The sequence below is a fragment of the Ailuropoda melanoleuca genome, chromosome 1 (genome assembly GCF_002007445.2).
Source record: "Ailuropoda melanoleuca isolate Jingjing chromosome 1, ASM200744v2, whole genome shotgun sequence".
Classification (NCBI taxonomy): Eukaryota; Metazoa; Chordata; class Mammalia; order Carnivora; family Ursidae; genus Ailuropoda; species Ailuropoda melanoleuca.
Window position 1 is genome coordinate 211,865,050 of NC_048218.1, and position 19,161 is coordinate 211,884,210.

The following is a 19,161-nucleotide window of genomic DNA, read 5'->3' on the forward strand; positions in this document are numbered from 1 at the left end:
ACAGCGCCTGCTCCATTTCGGGGGGCAGACCATTTGCAGGGGAACCTGCTGGTTCCAGGCCACTGTGCCGAGGGACGGCACCACACAGCTTGCTGAGTGCTCTGGCCTCACAGTGAACCATGACACTGAAGTCAAGCCCTGGTGTATTCGGCTCTCCTCAGAGCTGCAATTGGTCAGGTTTCTGGAGGAAGGTACAACTTTGCATGGAATTCTCCCTTCACCAAAAATTACTGGCCCCTGAAATCATCACTTTCACCCAGCTATCCTACAGGTAAAATTCAACATCGACCAAAATACAAAAGACAGTTCATCCTGTTAGCTGGGGCCGCCCCTCCCGCGGCAAACACCACTCACATGCGGAGATCGCTCCCTAGGTCTGAAGACAGACGAGCAGGCAGAGCCAGGGCTCTGAAAGCACAGCTGTAACAAAGCCCTTGTTTCTGTTAAACCCTCCATCCTGTACTGTCTTGGTCCATGACAGACAAGCACACACTGGCTGGGACCCCAGAAGCAACAGGTATTTGTCCTGTCTACACGGGGGCCGGGGGCCGCCGCAGACCCCAGACCCCTGCTCTCCCGGCACCAGCCTCTGTCTCGGAGGGAGCGGTGTGGTCCCCATCCTCCACCTGCAGCCCAGCGGGCACACAGCGGCTAGAGGCTCCGGCCCTGCCAACTGACCCGGCCATCCCGTCTCCCCGTGAGCTGCCGGGGTGCTGGCGACACTGTGCGTGTGTCGTCCGCCCGGGTGTGAGTGTCACGGGGTTGTGTTGACACAGCCTTACCTGCAGCCTGCACCACGTCCGCCGTCGTCAGGTTTGGGGCGCTGGAGCTCACTCTGAAGGTCACGGCTGGTCCCAGGACACTGGAAGAGATCATCACAAAGGAGCTCAGAACTGCCCCAGCACCACGAGCTGGTTCTCTGCAGCTACACAGAAAACACGGGCATGCTTACGAAACACACGTGCCACGGGTGACCTCCGCCCCCCAATCCACTGATTCTACCGACAGGCGGTGCTCTTCTGACCCACACACCACAGTGCTCGTACGGAAAGTTCAAATCAACCCCAACAAACCAACAAGAAGCAGCAGATATTCTTACAAGGGAAAAACTGTTATGGAAACAGATTTTGGTATTTGGCCCCCACGGGAGCCATGGAATCAAAAGCAAAAAGGAAAGAGACTGGTATTTTAAAATCTCTCTTGACAGGAACCGTTTAAAAAACTTACCAAAGTCATTAAGAACTATTTAGTATAAAAATAACTAGCAGGGATTGCCAGACAGGAATGATTAAAATTTTCAAAGCTTTTTAAATACTATGTTGAATATGAGTTTAAAAAAATACATCACTTTTTAAATAATTTTAATCATCTGAAAGGAAGAGGGAAGAAGGAGGGAGGAGAATAGGAAAGGGGAGGGAAAGGAGGGAAGGGGGTGGGGAGGAGGAAGATAAAAAAAAAAAAAAAAAAANCCTTCTTTCCCAGCTCCTCAGGTTCCTGGCTCCAGTCGCCCGACTCCCCTTGGAAAGAGCGGTCCCCCCGTTTCCTTTTCCACTCTCCCTCTTGCAAACGAAGGTGCACAGTCCAGAGCTGGTATCACAGAGCGCGCAGGACGCCATGCAGCTTGCAGGGAGGGGGTGTGTGTTCTCCCTCCCCCAGCACAGACGCTGCTGTGCCTGGCAGTGCCTCACAGGCCCAGAGGTGCCGGGGTACACCTGGCAGGAGGGCTGTCCTTCCCAGCGATCACTGGGGGTTCCTACCATTATCTGCAACAGGCTCTTACATTCCACGGTCCTCCCTCGGTCCAGGGCCTGGGCCACTGAATCTTATCAGTATTCATGGATTCAACTACCAAACTAACACCACTACAAGCACAATCAGCCTGTGTGGCCTGTTAGCCCCTCCTGTGTGTGCAGGGACGCCCCCAGCCTGTGCACCTGCCACATTCCAGTGCTGAGGGAACCCGGGATGGCAGCGCCCTCCACAGCACCTCCAGGGAAGCCCAAGGTAAGCCACAGGGGACGCCCACCGCCATCTCTCATGCTGCCCCCTTCACCTGCAGGATGCCAGCTTCCTGCAGTTCTAACCCGGCCCTACCCGGAACGGCCGTCCTCCCACCTAGTCTATCACCTTCTCAGAGTTTGTGAGAGTCTTTTTTAAAGCTGCTGATAGTGAGAAGGATGCCAAGAAAAGTACGTGAGATTTGGGATACATGAATAACGAGGCCATGGTCAATGAGAACCACGTGAAGGTTGGAAGGACCACCTCAAAACCGGCAGATACACAACCAGGAGCGAACTGCCTTTGAAAACCGGCCACTCCCTCCGCATCCCCTCTCCTGCCCCCGCCTTCCCCGGCTCATCTGTGCAGAGGCGAGCTGCTGCTCCCGGTCCCCTGGGGTCTCGCCAGGCCTGTCCTGTGCCTCGCGACTCCTGTGCATTCACATGGGACACTGCGGTCCCCGCTCTGGCCTGTTCCACACAGAGCGCCCGGCTCACTTCCCCGTGGGCTAGCCCGCTGCACAAGGCCCTGCAAATGGATAACCCTTGGCCGCTGCAGGGCCACACCATCGCCATGCCACACCACTGCTGTGGGGTGTTTCCCACGAAGCCTCTGCACCATCTCAGGCCCAGGAGACCCCTCCAGTCAGCCCCCGGCAACGCACCGCAGCTCCACGCAGCACCACGACCCAGCCCGTGGGCTCTCTCTCCGATTTCTTTGTACAAGAAAGGTCCGCGTGGTCATAAAACTCTGCTGAAACTCCCTGAAAATCCCGCCATGTTCATCCTCCCTCTGGGTTCCCACTGCCCATGGCTGAAGCCTCACTCACGTCATGCAGAGCTGTGTCCTGGCCCGACGCGTCCCCAGGCGTCATCCTCAGGACCACGTGTCGCCCACCTTCCAGACCTGCCCACTCTCTCATGCACGCTGAGTCTAAGGGCCTACGCTGGCTCTCCAGGCCTGTCTCCGCAGCCGCCCAGCCAGCCAGCTCCCCTTCCATCCTCCTGGAAGCTCGGGCCCCTGGAGCGATGGTTGTCTGTGCCTCTGTGCCCTCACACAAGTCGGTTTTCCTGCCGTCCGTCTCCCCGGCTCTACCACCGCTCAGAGTTCCTCTTGGTCTGACCCCACCACTCACACTCTGAGCACAGCAGACCCTGCCCCAGATCTTCAGCAGGTGTGGGAGCACGTAGCATTTAGCACGTTAATTACCGTACAGGACATTCGCAGCTTCCCGTGCACAGCCGGCTCTGGGAGGGCGTGGAGGGTGTTTCTGCCGGCACCGCACGCACGGGGTGGATGACAGAGTCACAGCTGTGACCGAGCCATGACACTGAGGGCAACTGTCCTCTACCCCGAGACAAGGTCCTTATTGACATTAAGAGGCTTCACCTGCCATCGAAAGGGCACCGATAACAGATCTTAACAGCAGGACTTCAGGTTTACGTGTAGTTTTTGTGACATTTCTAATCTGATCTAAACACCTAAGAATTCCCAGGCAGATGGATTCCCTAGACCCAACCCTCCCTCAGGTGCCTAGAGTTTTCTCTAAAGACGCCGCGGGCTTTCCTGGTTCCCAGCTCACCCGTGTTGTGGAGAAGAACGTAGGTCATCTGTCCCCGTCCCCGTGGAGCCAGCGAGAGAGGCTGCGTGTCACAGCCTGGCCAGCAAGGGACACGCCTGCCGTGGGGAACACGCCTCGGACGCGGGAAGCACTCCTGGGTGCCGGCTTCACTGTCGCTGAGGTCTGACAACACATGCCCCCACGCTGCCCAGCCCCTGGCCCAGGCACCTTGCCCGTTATCTCTCGGGCTCACCAGAATCTTGTGATGGAAGGAACCCCCAACACCTGCTCCAACGTGGGCATGGAAGTCTCCATACAGACATCTCAGCAGCAACTGTACATCCTGTGTCACTCACGTCACCTCTGCTGACCCTTCAACCTCGCTGGCCTCGGCTCACTCGGGTGCGATGGGGAGGCGTGTTCTGGCCAGGAGGCTCTGACTTTCCCATAGTACCTGCCATGCAAAGCCAATGCCCGATGACACCAGTGCTAGGCAGTGCCCTGGGACACAAGGAGGGGAAGGGAGGGCGCGTGTGCAGGGGCTGAGCACGTCCTGGGACACGAGGAGGGGAAGGGAGGGCGCGTGTGCAGGGGCTGAGCACGTCCTGGGACACGGAGGGGAAGGGAGGGCGTGTGTGCAGGGGCTGAGCACGTCCTGGGACACGAGGAGGGGAAGGGAGGGCGCGTGTGCAGGGGCTGAGCACGTCCTGGGACACGAGGAAGGGAAGGGAGGGCGTGTGTGCAGGGGCTGAGCACGTCCTGGGACACAAGAAAGGGAAGGGAGGGCGCGTGTGCAGGGGCTGAGTAGAGACCACAGTCCTTGTCCCCAGTTCTCCACACAAGCATTACCTTGTCCTGCTGGCCCTGGGCACCCAGCTGCACACACAGGGCCGGTGGTGCCAGGAGCACATAGAAGCTCCCTGAGCTTCCCAGCAGGGGCTTCTAAAACAAGCAGCTCCTTGAAGGAGCACAGCCGGGCCCCAGGGGCTGCAGTGTGCCCGAGCCTCTACTCAGAAACTGTCAGATCCCCAAACCAACAAGGATTTATCTGATCAACGTTTGCAAGAGCACTCAATCCAGCACAGCAGAAGCACCACCCAAAGGAACCCACGGGAACCGCCACAGAATGCCAGTTCTCCAGAGACGTCAACCTACAACTCACTTCCTTCCCCCTTTCTGCTTGGAGATCCTTGGAGTCAAGGTTAGTCTACTGTGTTACTTGGAATAAACACCCGTGCTTCTGAGCGCAGGGCTGTTTGCAAACAGTGGGTGGAAACTAATGGCTTCATCCAGCCCTGGGGGCTCCGGCCCCTTGGAGGCTTTCTCCCTTGCAGGAGGGACGCCTTGGCCCCAGGGGCGCGCGGGCTGAAGGCTCAGGAGAACCAGAGGTTGACCAGGAAAAGACAGACTGCTGTGTTCACAAAGTATTTAACACATTAGACAGAGATACACTAAATGCAGCACTGGGAGATGCCTGGAGCGCTTCCCACCTCACTCTGCTGGGTCTCCTCCAGTCAAGGTAAGCAACGTGTAGGGGAGGCTGCCCACGCGCATGTGCCTTCTCCCTTAATACGCCAGCGTGTCACTAGAAACTCGCAGACGAAGTACCTTGTTGGGGGACTGCTGGAATCCCGTACCTCTGCTGGTTTTTTACGTGCACTATGTTGCACTCAGCCATCTGAGCAACGCGTTGCAAACCGTCACCCTGTCTCTTCTGTTCTGTGTACAGGGATGAGGTAGTTACCAGATTCGTGCAGAAATGACTTGGCGGTTGACTGCTGAAGGAATGCCTGGACCACCCTGCCCCTTGAGCAAGTGCCCATCACTGTGGTGGGTGGACTCTCCCTTCCAAACAGAAGTTTGGTCGAGAGAGTAACAGGGTGAGCCTGGTCAACAGGCCTGGCTACGCCCACTTAAACAGTATCCACGGGTAAATATATACGTCCCCACAGAACGATGTCGCCCGCTGTGAGCCCTTCGGCATGCCGCGCTCCGGACTTCCAGGGCTCCCATAATCCTGAGAGGTCAGCCGCGGAGCAGATGCAGCCAACCTGACACCCTGCTGGAGGGACTCCAGGACCAGGGGCACCCTGAAGCCATCTCAGTGTCTGGTCCCGGGCCACCCCGTGGCACAGGGCCTGCACACAGGAGATGCTTAACTAAAATTCAAAGAATGGGATCAGTGACTTTCTATATGACGGGAGAGAACAGAGGAGAACGGCAAGGAACACACTGAAGAGCCCAGAACGGATCCGGCCTTGCTGCGAGTCAGGGAATGGTTTCGGGAGAACGGGTGCCATGGGCCGGACTATGCCACATGCTGCTGCTGTGGTCTGGAGGACCGAGTACGTACTCTCTGGGTAAGGTGCTCAATGTCTTTTTTTTTTTTTTAATAATTTTTATTATATTATATTAGTCACCATACAGTACATCCCTGGTTTTTTGATGTAAAGTTCGATGATTCATTAGTTGCGTATAACACCCAGTGCACCATGCAATACGTGCCCTCCTTACTACCTACCCATCACTGGTCTATCCCATTCCCCCACCCCGCTCCCCTCTGAAGCCCTCAGTTTGTTTCTCAGAGTCCATAGTCTCTCATGCTTCACTCCCCCCTCTGATTACCCCCCCTTTCTTTATCCCTTTCTTCTCCTACTGATCTTCCTAGTTCTTATGTTCCATAGATGAGAGAAACCATATGATAATTGTCTATCTCTGCTTGACTTATTTCACTTAGCATTATCTCCTCCAGTGCCGTCCATGTTGCAGCAAATGTTGAGAATTCGTTCTTTCTGATAGCTGAGTAATATTCCATTGTATATATGGACCACAGCTTCTTAATCCAGTCATCTGTTGAAGGGCATCTCGGTTCCTTCCACGATTTAGCTATTGTGGACAATGCAGCTATGAACATTGGGGTGCATATGGCCCTTCTCTTTACTACGTCTGTATCTTTGGGGTAAATACCCAGTAGTGCAATGGCTGGGTCATAGGGTAGCTCAATTTTTAACTTTTTAAGGGGCCTCCACACTGTTTTCCAGAGTGGCTGTACCAACTTGCATTCCCACCAACAATGTAGGAGGGATCCCCTTTCTCCACATCCTCTCCAGCAATTGTTGTTTCTTGCCTTGTCAATTTTTGCCATTCTAACTGGCACAAAAACAGACACATGGCTCAATGTCTTTTTCAATGCAAGGTACTGGAGGGTGTCAAGAAGGATGAACTCTGGAGGCGCCTGGGTGGCTCAGTTGGTGACGTGTCTGCCTTCAGCTCAGGTCCTGGGATTGAGCCCTGTATCAAGCTCCCTGCTCAGCGGGAAGCCCACTTCTCCCTCTGCCCCTCTCCCTGCTACGGCTCTCTCTCTCTAACAAATAAAATCTTAAAAAAAAAAAAAAAAAAAGGATAAGGAGGAGTAACTCTGAAGCAAACGGCCGCCTCCTAGAACCTTGCTGTCCCAGCAGCGGCAGCCACTCGGGGCAGCCCCTTGGCCGTCATGTGGACCCCACCCCTCCCAGCAGGAAAGACAGAATTGGTGTGGTGTCCTCTCCAAAGCCTGGAGCCAGCAGGAATACCAGCCCTCCTGCACCTGCCTGAGAGCACTGAACACAGAGAACACACAGACGCAGCCTCAGGACTGCACAAGTCCACACCGTAAGGTGCCACTGTGGCTGCCTCTCTGCCCCGGGCCTCACGCTCTAAGAAGGTGTTCTCAGCCCAGCTTTGCTGTCAGTCCCCTAGGGGAACAATCCAGACATTGTCTCCCCGAAGGCTTCTGTCCATGACACGTTAATGCCACAGACATACCTGTTTATGTGCAGTGGCTCTTTGCAGCGCCGTGGACCACCATAATGTCCCGTGTTCTCCACTGGGAAGGTGTGCTCCAGGCCCATCCCTGCCGGGGCTCAGTCAGGACTTTGTTTCCGTGTGGACAGCGGGAGATCGAGGAGGCCGGCAAGACCCTCCTGAGACATTCTCATCTCATTTATCAGCGCCTCAGTCTTGCCTCAGGGACAAAGTCTTTCTCCCAGGCCCTGAGCAAAAAGGTGAACACTGTGGGCCTGCCAAAGCCCTCCAGCGAAAGCCCATGTGCGAGGCTGGCCTTGGCCGCAGCTGGGAACTCGGCTATCGAGAGGATGCCCACCGTCCATCCTCAGTCAGCAGGGCTCCCTGCGTCCCAATGGGTCAGGCTGTGCAGGATGCAGACAGGTTATGGGCGGGGGCGGAATGCCAGGAGCTACCGTCCTCCTGCTAGACCATGTGGCCTGGGCTGTCCTTACTGTCGTGTTCAGCTCTGCTTCTTCAAATGCTTGGGGAGAATAGTCTCAGATGCACAATGCTGGCACAGATAGGGGAATTTCTATGTTTAATCAGAAACGAAAAAATAAAATAGCTGCTTATAGCCTCTCAAAGTCTCTGAGAAGCAAATATAACATCTAATATTAGAGTTGGCAGGGAGAAGTCTTTTTCTTTGAGAAAGTCACTCATTAATAAATAGTGAGTTTCTCACGCAAAGCACAATATTCCAACTCTACTGATACAAAAAATTGGTGTTTAGATTAGGAATAAATTACGAAAACAGACACAAAGAAAGAGGAACCTCAAGTTACAAAGGAATACCTATGTTTCACTACAAAACAGAGATACTAATTCTGTTCTTTGGCTTTCAGTTTCTCGTTCAGACTCAACCAGTAATTGTTGCAAACACACTACAGCACATTTTTGTTATTTGTGGAGTTATGTCTTGTAAGGTCAACACAAGTGCAGATTTAAGGACACGGGACCACGGCTCCCAGGGAAGCACAGGGCTGGACTCTGCCCGCCTCCGGTCACAGTTTCACCAACCAGTCCGCGTACACCTTGTTTTACGTGTGCTTCCGTTTAAAGACACCTTATTGACAGACGTCACTGCTTCGTGGACACGAACTCACCGCCTCTAGAGAGGTAGATTTTCTACGACAGCATTTTCCGTGGAAGGCACAGCCCAGCCTCCTTGCACGCAGGAACACTTAGACGCACTACGTTCACACGGGGGCCGTTTCAGACAGATCACCAACAAAAAGCACACAGACTTGGAGAATGTAGCCATGAACAGTGACAAGCACGTGTTTGCAGGGTGGGCTGAAACAAGAATGCAGGTCGAGCGCTGTTCAAGCTCAGCTGGGAACATGTGCATGAGACACAAAGCTTTTCTCCCTCTGCCCTGGTCTTCAAGCGACCGCAGAAGTGCTGTACTGATTTCAGGGTTACAAATAAATTTGCAAATATGGAATCACAAATAAATAGTGCGGGTCTACTGTGTTTTCTAGTGTCTGTGTTAAGCACATTCACATACATTAATGACCTTATTGTTTTTGTCACATTTTACAGGTTAGTATTGTAGAAAGAGCCTGGGCGTTGGCGTTTCAGGGGCCTGTGATCCACTTGCACACCTGTCCTTCTTTGCTATGTGATATCAGCATATGACACTCTTTAACCTGCAAATTGGGGATGATAATGTGGATCTGGGAAGGGTGTGTGGGTGGTCTCTAAACCGACCCCATCGTCCTCTGCCCCATCCATCTAGAGTGGTCTGCTGCTCCTCCGGTCTCTGCCGTGAGGTCAGGCCTTTGTGGGCTCACAGCGCTTCTGTCTGCTGTGCTGCCTCCTGACCGAGGCAGTCGTGCTCTGTCTGGAACGACATGGTGGATACAAGGGGCAAGAGCAGCCACTCCTCTCCTGACTCCGCGGCTCTAGAATGGCAAACTGAAGATCAGTCTATGCGGGGTCATCACGGGCAGACCAGGCAAGAGCACCATACCCTACCTGCTCGGAGGTGCTTTGCTCTGAGAGCACACAGGTCACTCAACTCAATGTTGCTGTAGGACCACAGACTTCCTGGCAGTCCAATTCACTTACTCTGAGAGGGGACTCCTCTTTACAGTGGAAGAAATGCCACCAGGTGGAACCTACCTGTCCAGACGCAAATCCTTCCTACTCTAGCAAGACACAGGCTTCATGGTCTCAGCCTAGGAAACCCCAGCGGGCACATGGATCCCGCGAGAAATCCTCCAGCGGCCCCTCCTGGAGACCATACTAGGAGAATAAAACCATATGTTATCATTACGGGTTGATTCCTCATCACGCTGGAAATAATATGCAAAGATATCTTCCTGAGATCTTGCAGCATTCACTGATTTTAAATCGCCTTTAACCACTTAAAGCAAACCATATGTGTGCACACAGATGAAGGGGTGTCTCCTCACCATCATTCCAGCTGGAGTCGTCTCCGTTTTAAAGAGAAGTCCAAGTGGTCCTGAGCCCTGTAAAATTCAGTGTTTCTACTTGGCATTTACTATTAACTACAATCTAATTATACGTGATGTTTAGACATTTATAATATAACATGTGATTATATATTTATGACATAATACATATGGTTATACATCAGTCATAATATTGATGATCACTCTTTCTTTCTCACAGTCCCAGGACAGGCTGACAGAGAACAAAAGTAACTTCTAGCATTTTAGTATTGACCTATCGCTGGTTTTCGGGAATTCCTCACCCTGTCATTTGAAGTCGATGGAACAAACACAACCCCCATGAGCCCAAGTGCTGGCGGTGAGAGCTCTGCCTCCATGGTCTTCTCTTTAAATGGGGACTCTTTAGAGATCCTTCTTCCTACTTTTATCACTTCAGTCATTTTACGATAATCTAATGTTCTGCCTTGATAACACCCGTGTACTGACAGAGGAGTCTTCCTAATAGTCACGTGTCTCGAGGTGATCTTGCACATGTTAATTTTCATTGCATGACACTAATCACACCGGTTACAAGACACTGAAGTCAGCCTGTGCTCAGACCGATATTTCAGTGGAGAATGGGGAAGGAAGCAACTCCCTCATGAAATCTTATTTTTCTTATTATTTAACACCAGGTCCAACACCTAAGACACAAAACTTCCCATCAATTGAGGAATCCACTTAGTTGACTTAATCTGGGTGTTGGATCTCCTGTATAATAATAGATGATACATGACACAGGATTATTTGTATCAGGGCCAACCTTTGAAGTCTGAAGTGAAAGCAACAAACAGGACTATAATTTTCCTTACAAACAGTGGCTAAACAGCCCTTTGTACTTAATTTAAATAGAGACAAGCCTCAGGGACTAGATCCTCTCGACTTTGGGGGATAATAAGATCACAAAGAGGGGGCACCTGGGGGGCTCAGTCGCTGAAGCGTCTGCCTTCGGCTCAGGTCATGATCCCAGGGTCCTGGGATCCAGCCCTGCATCAGACTCCCTGCTCAGGGGGAGTCTGCTTCTCCCTCTCCTCCCCACCTGTGCTCTCTCTCACTATCTCTGTCACCGTCTCTGTCTCTCTCTCAAATAAGTAAAAAAATCTTTTTTTTTTTTTAAAGATTTTATTTATTTGACAGAGATAGAGACAGCCAGCGAGAGAGGGAACACAAGCAGGGGGAGTGGGAGAGGAAGAAGCAGGCTCATAGCAGAGGAGCCTGACGTGGGGCTCGATCCCATAATGCCGGGATCACGCCCTGAGCCGAAGGCAGACACTTAACCGCTGTGCCACCCAGGCGCCCCAGTAAAAAAATCTTTTAAAAAAAATTGCAAAGCATATCTGGCAGCAACAGGTAGTTGTAGAGTTAATGTTGATGGTTTTACAACTAACATGAAGGTAAATGTGGCAGTTTTCAACCAACACACTTTTCTTTTTTTTTTTTTAATTTTATTTTATTATATTATGTTAATCACCATACAGTACATCCCCAGATTCCGATAAAGTTTGATGCTTCATTAGTTGCGTATAACACCCAGTGCACCATGCAATACGTGCCCTCCTTACTACCCATCACCAGNGCTCCTTCCATGATTTGGCTATTGTGGACAATGCAGCTATGAACATTGGGGTGCATATGGCCCTTCTCTTTACTACGTCTGTATCTTTGGGGTAAACACCCAGTAGTGCAATGGCTGGGTCATAGGGTAGTTCAATTTTTAACTTTTTAAGGGACCTCCACACTGTTTTCCAGAGTGGCTGTACCAACTTGCATTCCCACCAACAATGTAGGAGGGATCCCCTTTCTCCACATCCTCTCCAACAATTGTTGTTTCTTGCCTTGTCTATCTTTGCCATTCTAACTGGCGTAAGGTGGTATCTCAGTGTGGTTTTGATTTGAATTTCCCTGATGGCTAATGATTTTGAACATTTTTTCATGTGTCTGTTAGCCATTTGTATGTCTTCATTGGAAAAGTGTCTGTTCATATCTTCTGCCCATTTTATGATTTGTTTATTTGTTTCTCGTGTATTGAGTTTGAGAAGTTCTTTGTAGATCTTGGATACCAGTCCTTTATCTGTGGTGTCCTTTGCAAATATATTCTCCCATTCCGTGGGCTGTCTCTTAGTTTTTTTGACTGTTTCCTTGGCTGTGCAGAAGCTCTTTATCCTGATAAAGTCCCATAAGTTCATTTTATCTTTTATTTCTCTTGCCTTTGGCGATGTGTCGTGAAAAAGGTTGCTCTGGCCGATGTCATAGAAGTTGTTGCCTATGTTTCTCCTCTAGAATTTTGATGGATTCCTGTCTCACATTGAGGTCTTTCATCCATTTGGAGTTTATTTTTGTGTATGGGCAACACACTTTTCTGAAAGTTGTTTAGAAATTTAAAAACATACTTCTGATAGAATAATTGAATGTTTTTTACTAGCATGCTCTTGCCTTGGCTTAATGCACTGACCTATGCTTTTCCTATTTGATCCTGGATTTGGGGTGAAACCCAAAACATGGATGGACAGGTTGGAGGAAGGGGGGGTGGAGGGATGGGGGATGATGGACAGACAAGGAGGGTGTGCCAGAGTAGAGCTGAACACCGTAATGGCATAATTTAGACCCAAAGCAATTCCTCTGGCAATGCCCTCATTTTATAGATGAATAAATTAAAACACGTGAGTTTTAAGGACTAGCCCCCAGTGGTCCAGTTTTAATAGAGACGCCACCACCAGAAAAGTGATTCCTGGGTCCTCCCCTGAGAGCTTGTAGAACACCATCGATAATCAGGCAGTCTGTATACTGCCCCCACCAGCGTCCCTTCCTGGCTACGGGGTGCAGAACCACGGTGTTCACACTCTCTTGCCCTGGAACTGGTACTGACCCTGAAATGTTTCTGAGGACCACCAGCTCCCTCCCAGTCATCTTCCTTAGCTGTCCCTAACGCCGGAGAAGCTGCAGGTCGGTACTGGGCTAACCCAAGCCACCAACAGAAACATGAGTCTGTGTCTGGCTGCTGCCTCATCCCATCTATGTTAAGTTACAAAACTCTAGAATTCCATGAAATAGCAAAATAATGCACGCATATACTCCTGAAGCATACTTTCCATTACCATATTTTCTGCACAATTGTATATTCCTGCCTCCCAAACATTAGGCAATAACTTTCCATAGCAACTGATTTGAGGGCTGACAAAGGAGGAAGGAATGAGACAATGAGTCGTTTCCTATTTGTGTGAGGAAACGGAGGCTTACAAAGTTATCTCACTATAATTTAACATGAGCCTTCACCAAAACATAATGTTGATAATGCTCCATCTTCTTGAAGGGCTGAGCAACTGCTTTGCTGTACAGATTGCCTGTTATTTGCAATTACTGCGTGATTATGTGCAATGTGGGAATTCCTCTCTGTCACAAGGGAATGCCCTTCTTTGCACTCCTCTTTCTTCCCATGGAAGCTTTGGAAGAAAACAGACGATCCCATATTTATGTTTTGACTTTGCACTTTTAAAGCATTTGCTTAGTTTTTAATTCCCAGGAGAACGTATTGTTTTATGGTTAGAACGGAGAGATGATGCATTTGGTCACAAGAAGCCGGTGTTCCACCAGCAGAGGTGCGGGGGAGCCGACCGGGGCCGAACGGACCAGGGGTGCCTGGAAGGCCCCAGGGCCACTGGACACGTATCTTCCCTTGCACTTGGACTCCCCTGGTGCTTAAGGATTAATGAATGTAACAAACAAAGAAATAACTGAATTATTAGTGACAAACATTGAGAAACAAAGGCAGCCCCTGAAGATCTGGACTAAGGCTTTGTCTCGAAGCCAACAGCCGTCGGTGCTGCCGAGAGCTGGACAGGAGCCTCTCCACCGTGAGTTTCCGGCTGGCTGTGCTGCACCCTGACCTTAGCACCTCCGGGCACTGAGGTTCACTCTGTTCGGTTTCTCTGGATGCCCCCCATCCGTCCATCGTAACCCACAATGTGACACCACAAACACACTGGTTTCCACGCAGGAAAGAGTCACGGCACCCCTCAATGCCAGCCACGTTTGCATTCTTCTCCCGTCCTTCCCTACGGATTTTCGTGCCCGCGTGCGAGAGGGGAAGGCCTCCCGCCGGACGTCAAAGCTTTCCTGTAGGGATGGCCCCTGAGTACTGCGTCCTGACTTGCCTACGCCACAGGCCGCGGACATTAGCATGCTTCTCGCACCTCTGACTCTGAGAGAAAGGCAGGAGAGTGAAAATGAGCTCTACTTTGTTCTCCTGAGAAGAATAAGGTTGGAGCTGAGCAGAGAGAACCAGTACTCACAGCACAGGCAATAAATGCAATCTGTATTTGACCGTGGGGTTTAGTTTTATTTCAGTATAAATACAACATTTTCACGTGTTTAGAGATTTCTTGGTTTCACCAACCTTTTATTATTTTCATAGCATGTTCTGTATGGAGCGCCACTCTCTACTAGGTGCTGAGTACCTGCACACTCATCACTTACTCCCCCAACAGCTCGAGGGCAGGCACCACCGCGCCCACCCTACAGATGAGCAAAGGGAGGCGAGGCGAGCTTCAGTAGTTTGCCCAATGTCTTAGGGCAGCGGGAAGATGGTGCAAACAAAGTCCACATGGATTCATTCATTCACTCACTCACTCAGTCACTGAGCAAATACCGAGCACCTGTTACGTGCCTGACACCATCCTAGGCCCTGAAGACAGAGCACGGAGAAAGAGAAGCCCGATCCCTGCTGTCCAGGAGAGTATCGCGTCCTGGGAGAGATGAAGACACAGCTCTTCCAGATCGAAGGACTGTTCCGAGGAATCACAGTCTCTCTCACAAACCCCTAAGTACTGAGATGTCTAGTCCAACACATAATTCCACCATCTGCCCAACGTTTTACACTCAAAGTGTCCATGCAAGCCTGGAGAAAGGAACGGAGTGGGACATTCTTGACAGTCGAACCTATTCATCATTAGGTGTTAGACTGGTGAATAACAACAGAAATAATGGTAGCATAATGAACAGGACAGGCTGGCCAAGCCGAGCGCTTACACAGCAGGCAGGGCCTAAGCTTGGCCATGGGATGTCTCATAGGATCTTCACGGAGATCCCGTCAGCCTTAGAACCACTTATGCAATTTGGGGGGCTCCTGAGAGCAGGGTCCCACATCACAGCCCGTAGCACACCCTGACCTTCAGGTTTTACAGGCAGGGAAACTGAGGCTTAGAAAGCCTAAGTATTTTACCCCTGCTCCTGAGCCGTGATATCATTTCTCAAGAGGAAGGGGCTCAACAACACTTTAAACATGAACACCTCACCGAAGGCACAGGGATTTACTGAGTGCGAGGAAGGCCGTCTGTCAGTCAAACAGAATTGCTCCTTGTGAACACGCCCGCAGTGCCCTTCCCATGTCTCATCTTCAGTCTACAGACAGGGCTGGGGCGGTTGTCAATCGTGGCACTTCCTTCAGTGCGCCGTGCCGCTGTGTCCAGCCACTCGTGGGACCCTGGCGATCTTGCAGTGTGCACACAGGCCACGGCCACTGCTCCTGTTCCGGGAAGACAGGCCTGCTCCACAGGAGGCCCTTCCTTATCTATCCCTCCCTCTAGGGTGGCATTGCTGAGAAAATCCCGGACCCAGGTGGAGCAGGTGAGGGCATGCACCTGCGAGCCCCAGAGCTTGCAGGCAGTGGGCACACGAGCAAGGGAGCAATCCCCATCCACTGGGGTCCCCTGGGCTCTGGGTCTGACTGCTGGAGGCTCTTGGCCTGAGTGATGTTTGTTTTCCCAAGCATAATCTCCACCACTGTTAATCGGCAAAGCCCTGGCGCGTTCCCCAAATTATCCATGGCTCTGTCGTCTCTTGGGCTGCAAGCCAAAGGGGCCAGGCCGGCGAGGTAAAGGCCATTGTGACCCTGTGTCCCACTTCAGCTTCCTCTTTAACGTCTTCATAAATCAGAGAGACAAGACAGGAGGCAAATAGCCACAATTCCGCCCCAAGAACCTGAAACTCCCACGGATGCTCTCACAAATGGGGGGGGCAGGGGTGTGAGGCATGGGAAGGGGAGTGACGTGGGCCTCACATCCCTGGGACGCACGGGACCGACCTGGGCTGGGCACTCCCTGCCCCCCCCACCTCAGCCCTGTGCACGAAGACCCTGATGAGAAGTGTCAGGGTTGTGAGTTCCCACCACCGCACCTTCAGCAACCGTCTTGAAAAACAAGAACACTGTATTTTCATCAAGTCCGTAAATCACAGACGGGAAACTAAACTGCCTCTTGCCTCAGGAGAACGCAGGAAGATTGATCGCAGAATTAGGCTGTCCTCCCGCGGTGCCTCCGCTGCTCTGCGCCTTCCCGGGGCTGATCTGAAGGCTCGGCCGGAGCCCCCAGGAGGTGCGCGGACACCGGCCCCCACCTGACCACGGAGTCTCCTTTTGTGTGGCGGGTCCCCGCAGCACCGCCCACCTGACGGCACCGGAGGGAGCAGCCCGCACATCCATCAGGCCGCTGTGGACAGCCGTGATTAGATTACAAAGTCATAACTGAGGTCGCCGTGTGTCTGCCGGCGTAATTACATCAGCATGCTAATGCCGTTTTAATGGTCTCTAATGATGTAATAAGAAATAATGGAATTTACTTGACAGCTACATAACCATTAACAAAACATATTAAGTATAACTGGTACTTCCATAAAAATGCAGACGATCTCTGAGAGCACCAGCTTGTGCGGCGGCCTCTCTCCCAATCCTGGAACAATGAACAGCCCTGAGAACGTGCTCTCAGATGCCCAGCCAAGGACTGGCCATGCAGCCATCCCCCCGCTGCGGCCTCCACAGCCCACGTCCGTCTGTCCGGTGGGCGCATGCGCTCAGCACTCCACCACTGAGCTGGGCCCTGGGAGCGACACCTAGCACACATGGGAACAACACAGGACACAGGGCACATGCTTGTGCACGCACAGCACACACGGCTGTGCATACGGTAATTAAGGACCCAGACGTGTGGTGCCGACGTTAACTGGCAGAATGGGGTCTCCGGTACCAGGAGGCCCAACTTTAGACAGAAAGCATGAGCTGGATTAAAAGCTGGGGAGACAGAGTTGCCTCCAGCCGGGTGAGGCGGGGGAAGGACCCTCTGGAGCGTTGGGCTCACTGGAGAGCTACGGACCAGACTCTCACCGGTGTAAAGACAGGACAGTGATGACAGGTCTGGCTCCACAGGACATCGGAAGCCCCCAGCTTTCTGACCAGGGAAGAGATTGCAGCAAAACACATTTACAAAAGCTGGTACGGCCACCAGCTCAGCCAGAAAGTGCTCCCCAGAAACCCTTCTGTGCCCCAGTCCTCCTCAGATGTGGCAGTGGTGCGGGAAGGACTGAGATGTGTAAGTTGCAGACCCGAGGTAGAGACCAGGGACGGAGGGAGTGCAGCCAGCTCCCACCAGCCGTCCCCACAGGATGCCCCTGCCCCCAGGCTCCCCTCCCACCGGACACCCCCACAGCAGACAGCACACCGGACACCACCCTACACCGGACACCACCCCATACTGGACACCACCTACCAGACCCACCCCCCCACCAGGCACNGGCCTCGGGCCTCCTGCCGCCGCCTTGAGACCCTGTTAGAGACCGATAGCCTGGCTGAGGATGTGGAGAAAGGGAGGTGACAGGTGGGCAATGCAGAAACCGTGGGGCATAGCAGAAGACAGGCTAAACATGATTCTTGACCTTAGACACCTGTGTCACATTCTCTCTGGGTGACACCTTCCTTCAATAGGAAACTTCAAGACGTCACTGCTAGAAAAGTCGTGGACGTGTGGTCAGTGGTTGCTGTTGGGTGAAAGGCTCAGTCCTGCAGCGTTCAGTGGGCTCATTTGCCGGGCCTGCGCCCTGGTGGTGGGTGATAAGGCAGCTGCCACGGGGGGCTTCCAGCCTGGCCCAAGTGCAGCTCCCCTCCTTGGCGGTGGGCTTTGGTCACAGCCACCTGACCCACCTCGGGCCTGGAAAGCTCCACGGCTGTTCCTGAGGCTCCCAGGCCACCGTGCTCCCGCCTGTCCTGAGGACGCCCCTCCTCCCAAACCTGGCCCTCTCAGCGGCACGGGGCCCAGGCCACAGCGCTCACACGTCTCGCCCGCCCTCTCAGCGGCGCGGGGCCCAGGCCACGGCGCACACACATCTCACCCACCCTCTCAGCGGCACGGGGCCCAGGTCACAGCGCACACACGTCTCAACGTCTAACAAGCAAGCAGCAGCAGGGGCCAGGTCTCCAGCAAGCACAAGGCCTCCCAGTGCAGGGACCTCTGTTTCTATCTGCCGCATGCTCGCTCCAGACCGCAGAGGAAAAATAATGAAAATTCAATAAATACAGCCCGCAGTGGGGCCAGGCCAAGTTTGACTGCGAAGCCTCTCCGTGTGATTACTTTTTTGCCTAATGTTCTCAATAGTGGGCCTGAGCTGTGATGACATTCTCCAAATGCTCAGGCCACCTGGTTGCTCCTGGGAGCCCTTCCTGGAGACGCAGTCTCCTTGTTATTTACTGCCTTCCAATTGCTCCCAGGACATTCCTCGCTCTAATGAAGGAGGCACTCATTCATTCATTCATTCCCTCGACAGCAACATGAGCTCTGACACCAGCAGCTGAATTTCGGGGGCCAGATTCAGTATGTCCTATTTGTGGACAGAGGGGTAAGGACCGCCCCGCCGTTTGGTGGGGGCAGTGTGGGTGCCAGGTCCGCACTCTGCAAGTCCTCATTCTGCAAATGCAGTCCCTGCACTGGGTGCCTGATGTGAACGTGTCAGGGACTGCTGTGACCCCTGACCTTGAGGTCTGGTGGTGAAGACTGTGGAGGACTAGCCATGTGTGGGTGCAGGCATGCTCAGGAAATTTCCCTCCGTTTCTCTAAAGGGAACAGTCAGTGCCACCAGGTCAGGACTGGCTCTCTCTGTGTGCAGTCTGTTTAACTGCACCCGTAGAGACCAGGCCTGGACAAAGGGCCTGTGTGGGCCTCCTGTGTTCATGTGGAGTTCCCAAGTCCAGCAGCCATGTCCCGTCCACAGGGTTGCATATGAACGGGCACAGGTGCCTTCGTAGACCTGGCATGGAGTCCTGCATGGTAGGGAACACGCTTGGACAAAGGACAGCTCTCAAGGGCATCTGAAATGCCACGGGGGAACGAAAGCTGCTCCCACAGGGCTGGGGTGCGGCTCCAACACACTGGGTCGCGGCGTATTCACATGCGGGCGTCTCCCGATCTCTCGGCTACACTCATGATTTCCTCTCCAAGGCTGAAATCCCACCTGGTGTGGGGTCGGGATCACCAACACTCACCTAGAAACCTCAGCGGCCCC

General features: G+C 52.6%; 1 protein-coding gene across 1 annotated transcript in view; it reads right to left on the reverse strand.

Annotated features, from left to right (window-relative positions):
- Window positions 1-19,161, reverse strand: part of PTPRN2 (protein tyrosine phosphatase receptor type N2) — a 735,412-nt gene that overhangs the window by 451,615 nt on the left and 264,636 nt on the right. The window contains exon 7 of the mRNA XM_034650176.1: window positions 783-862. Coding sequence (XP_034506067.1) covers window positions 783-862 — 80 coding nt within the window. The remainder of the gene's footprint in view (window positions 1-782; window positions 863-19,161) is intronic.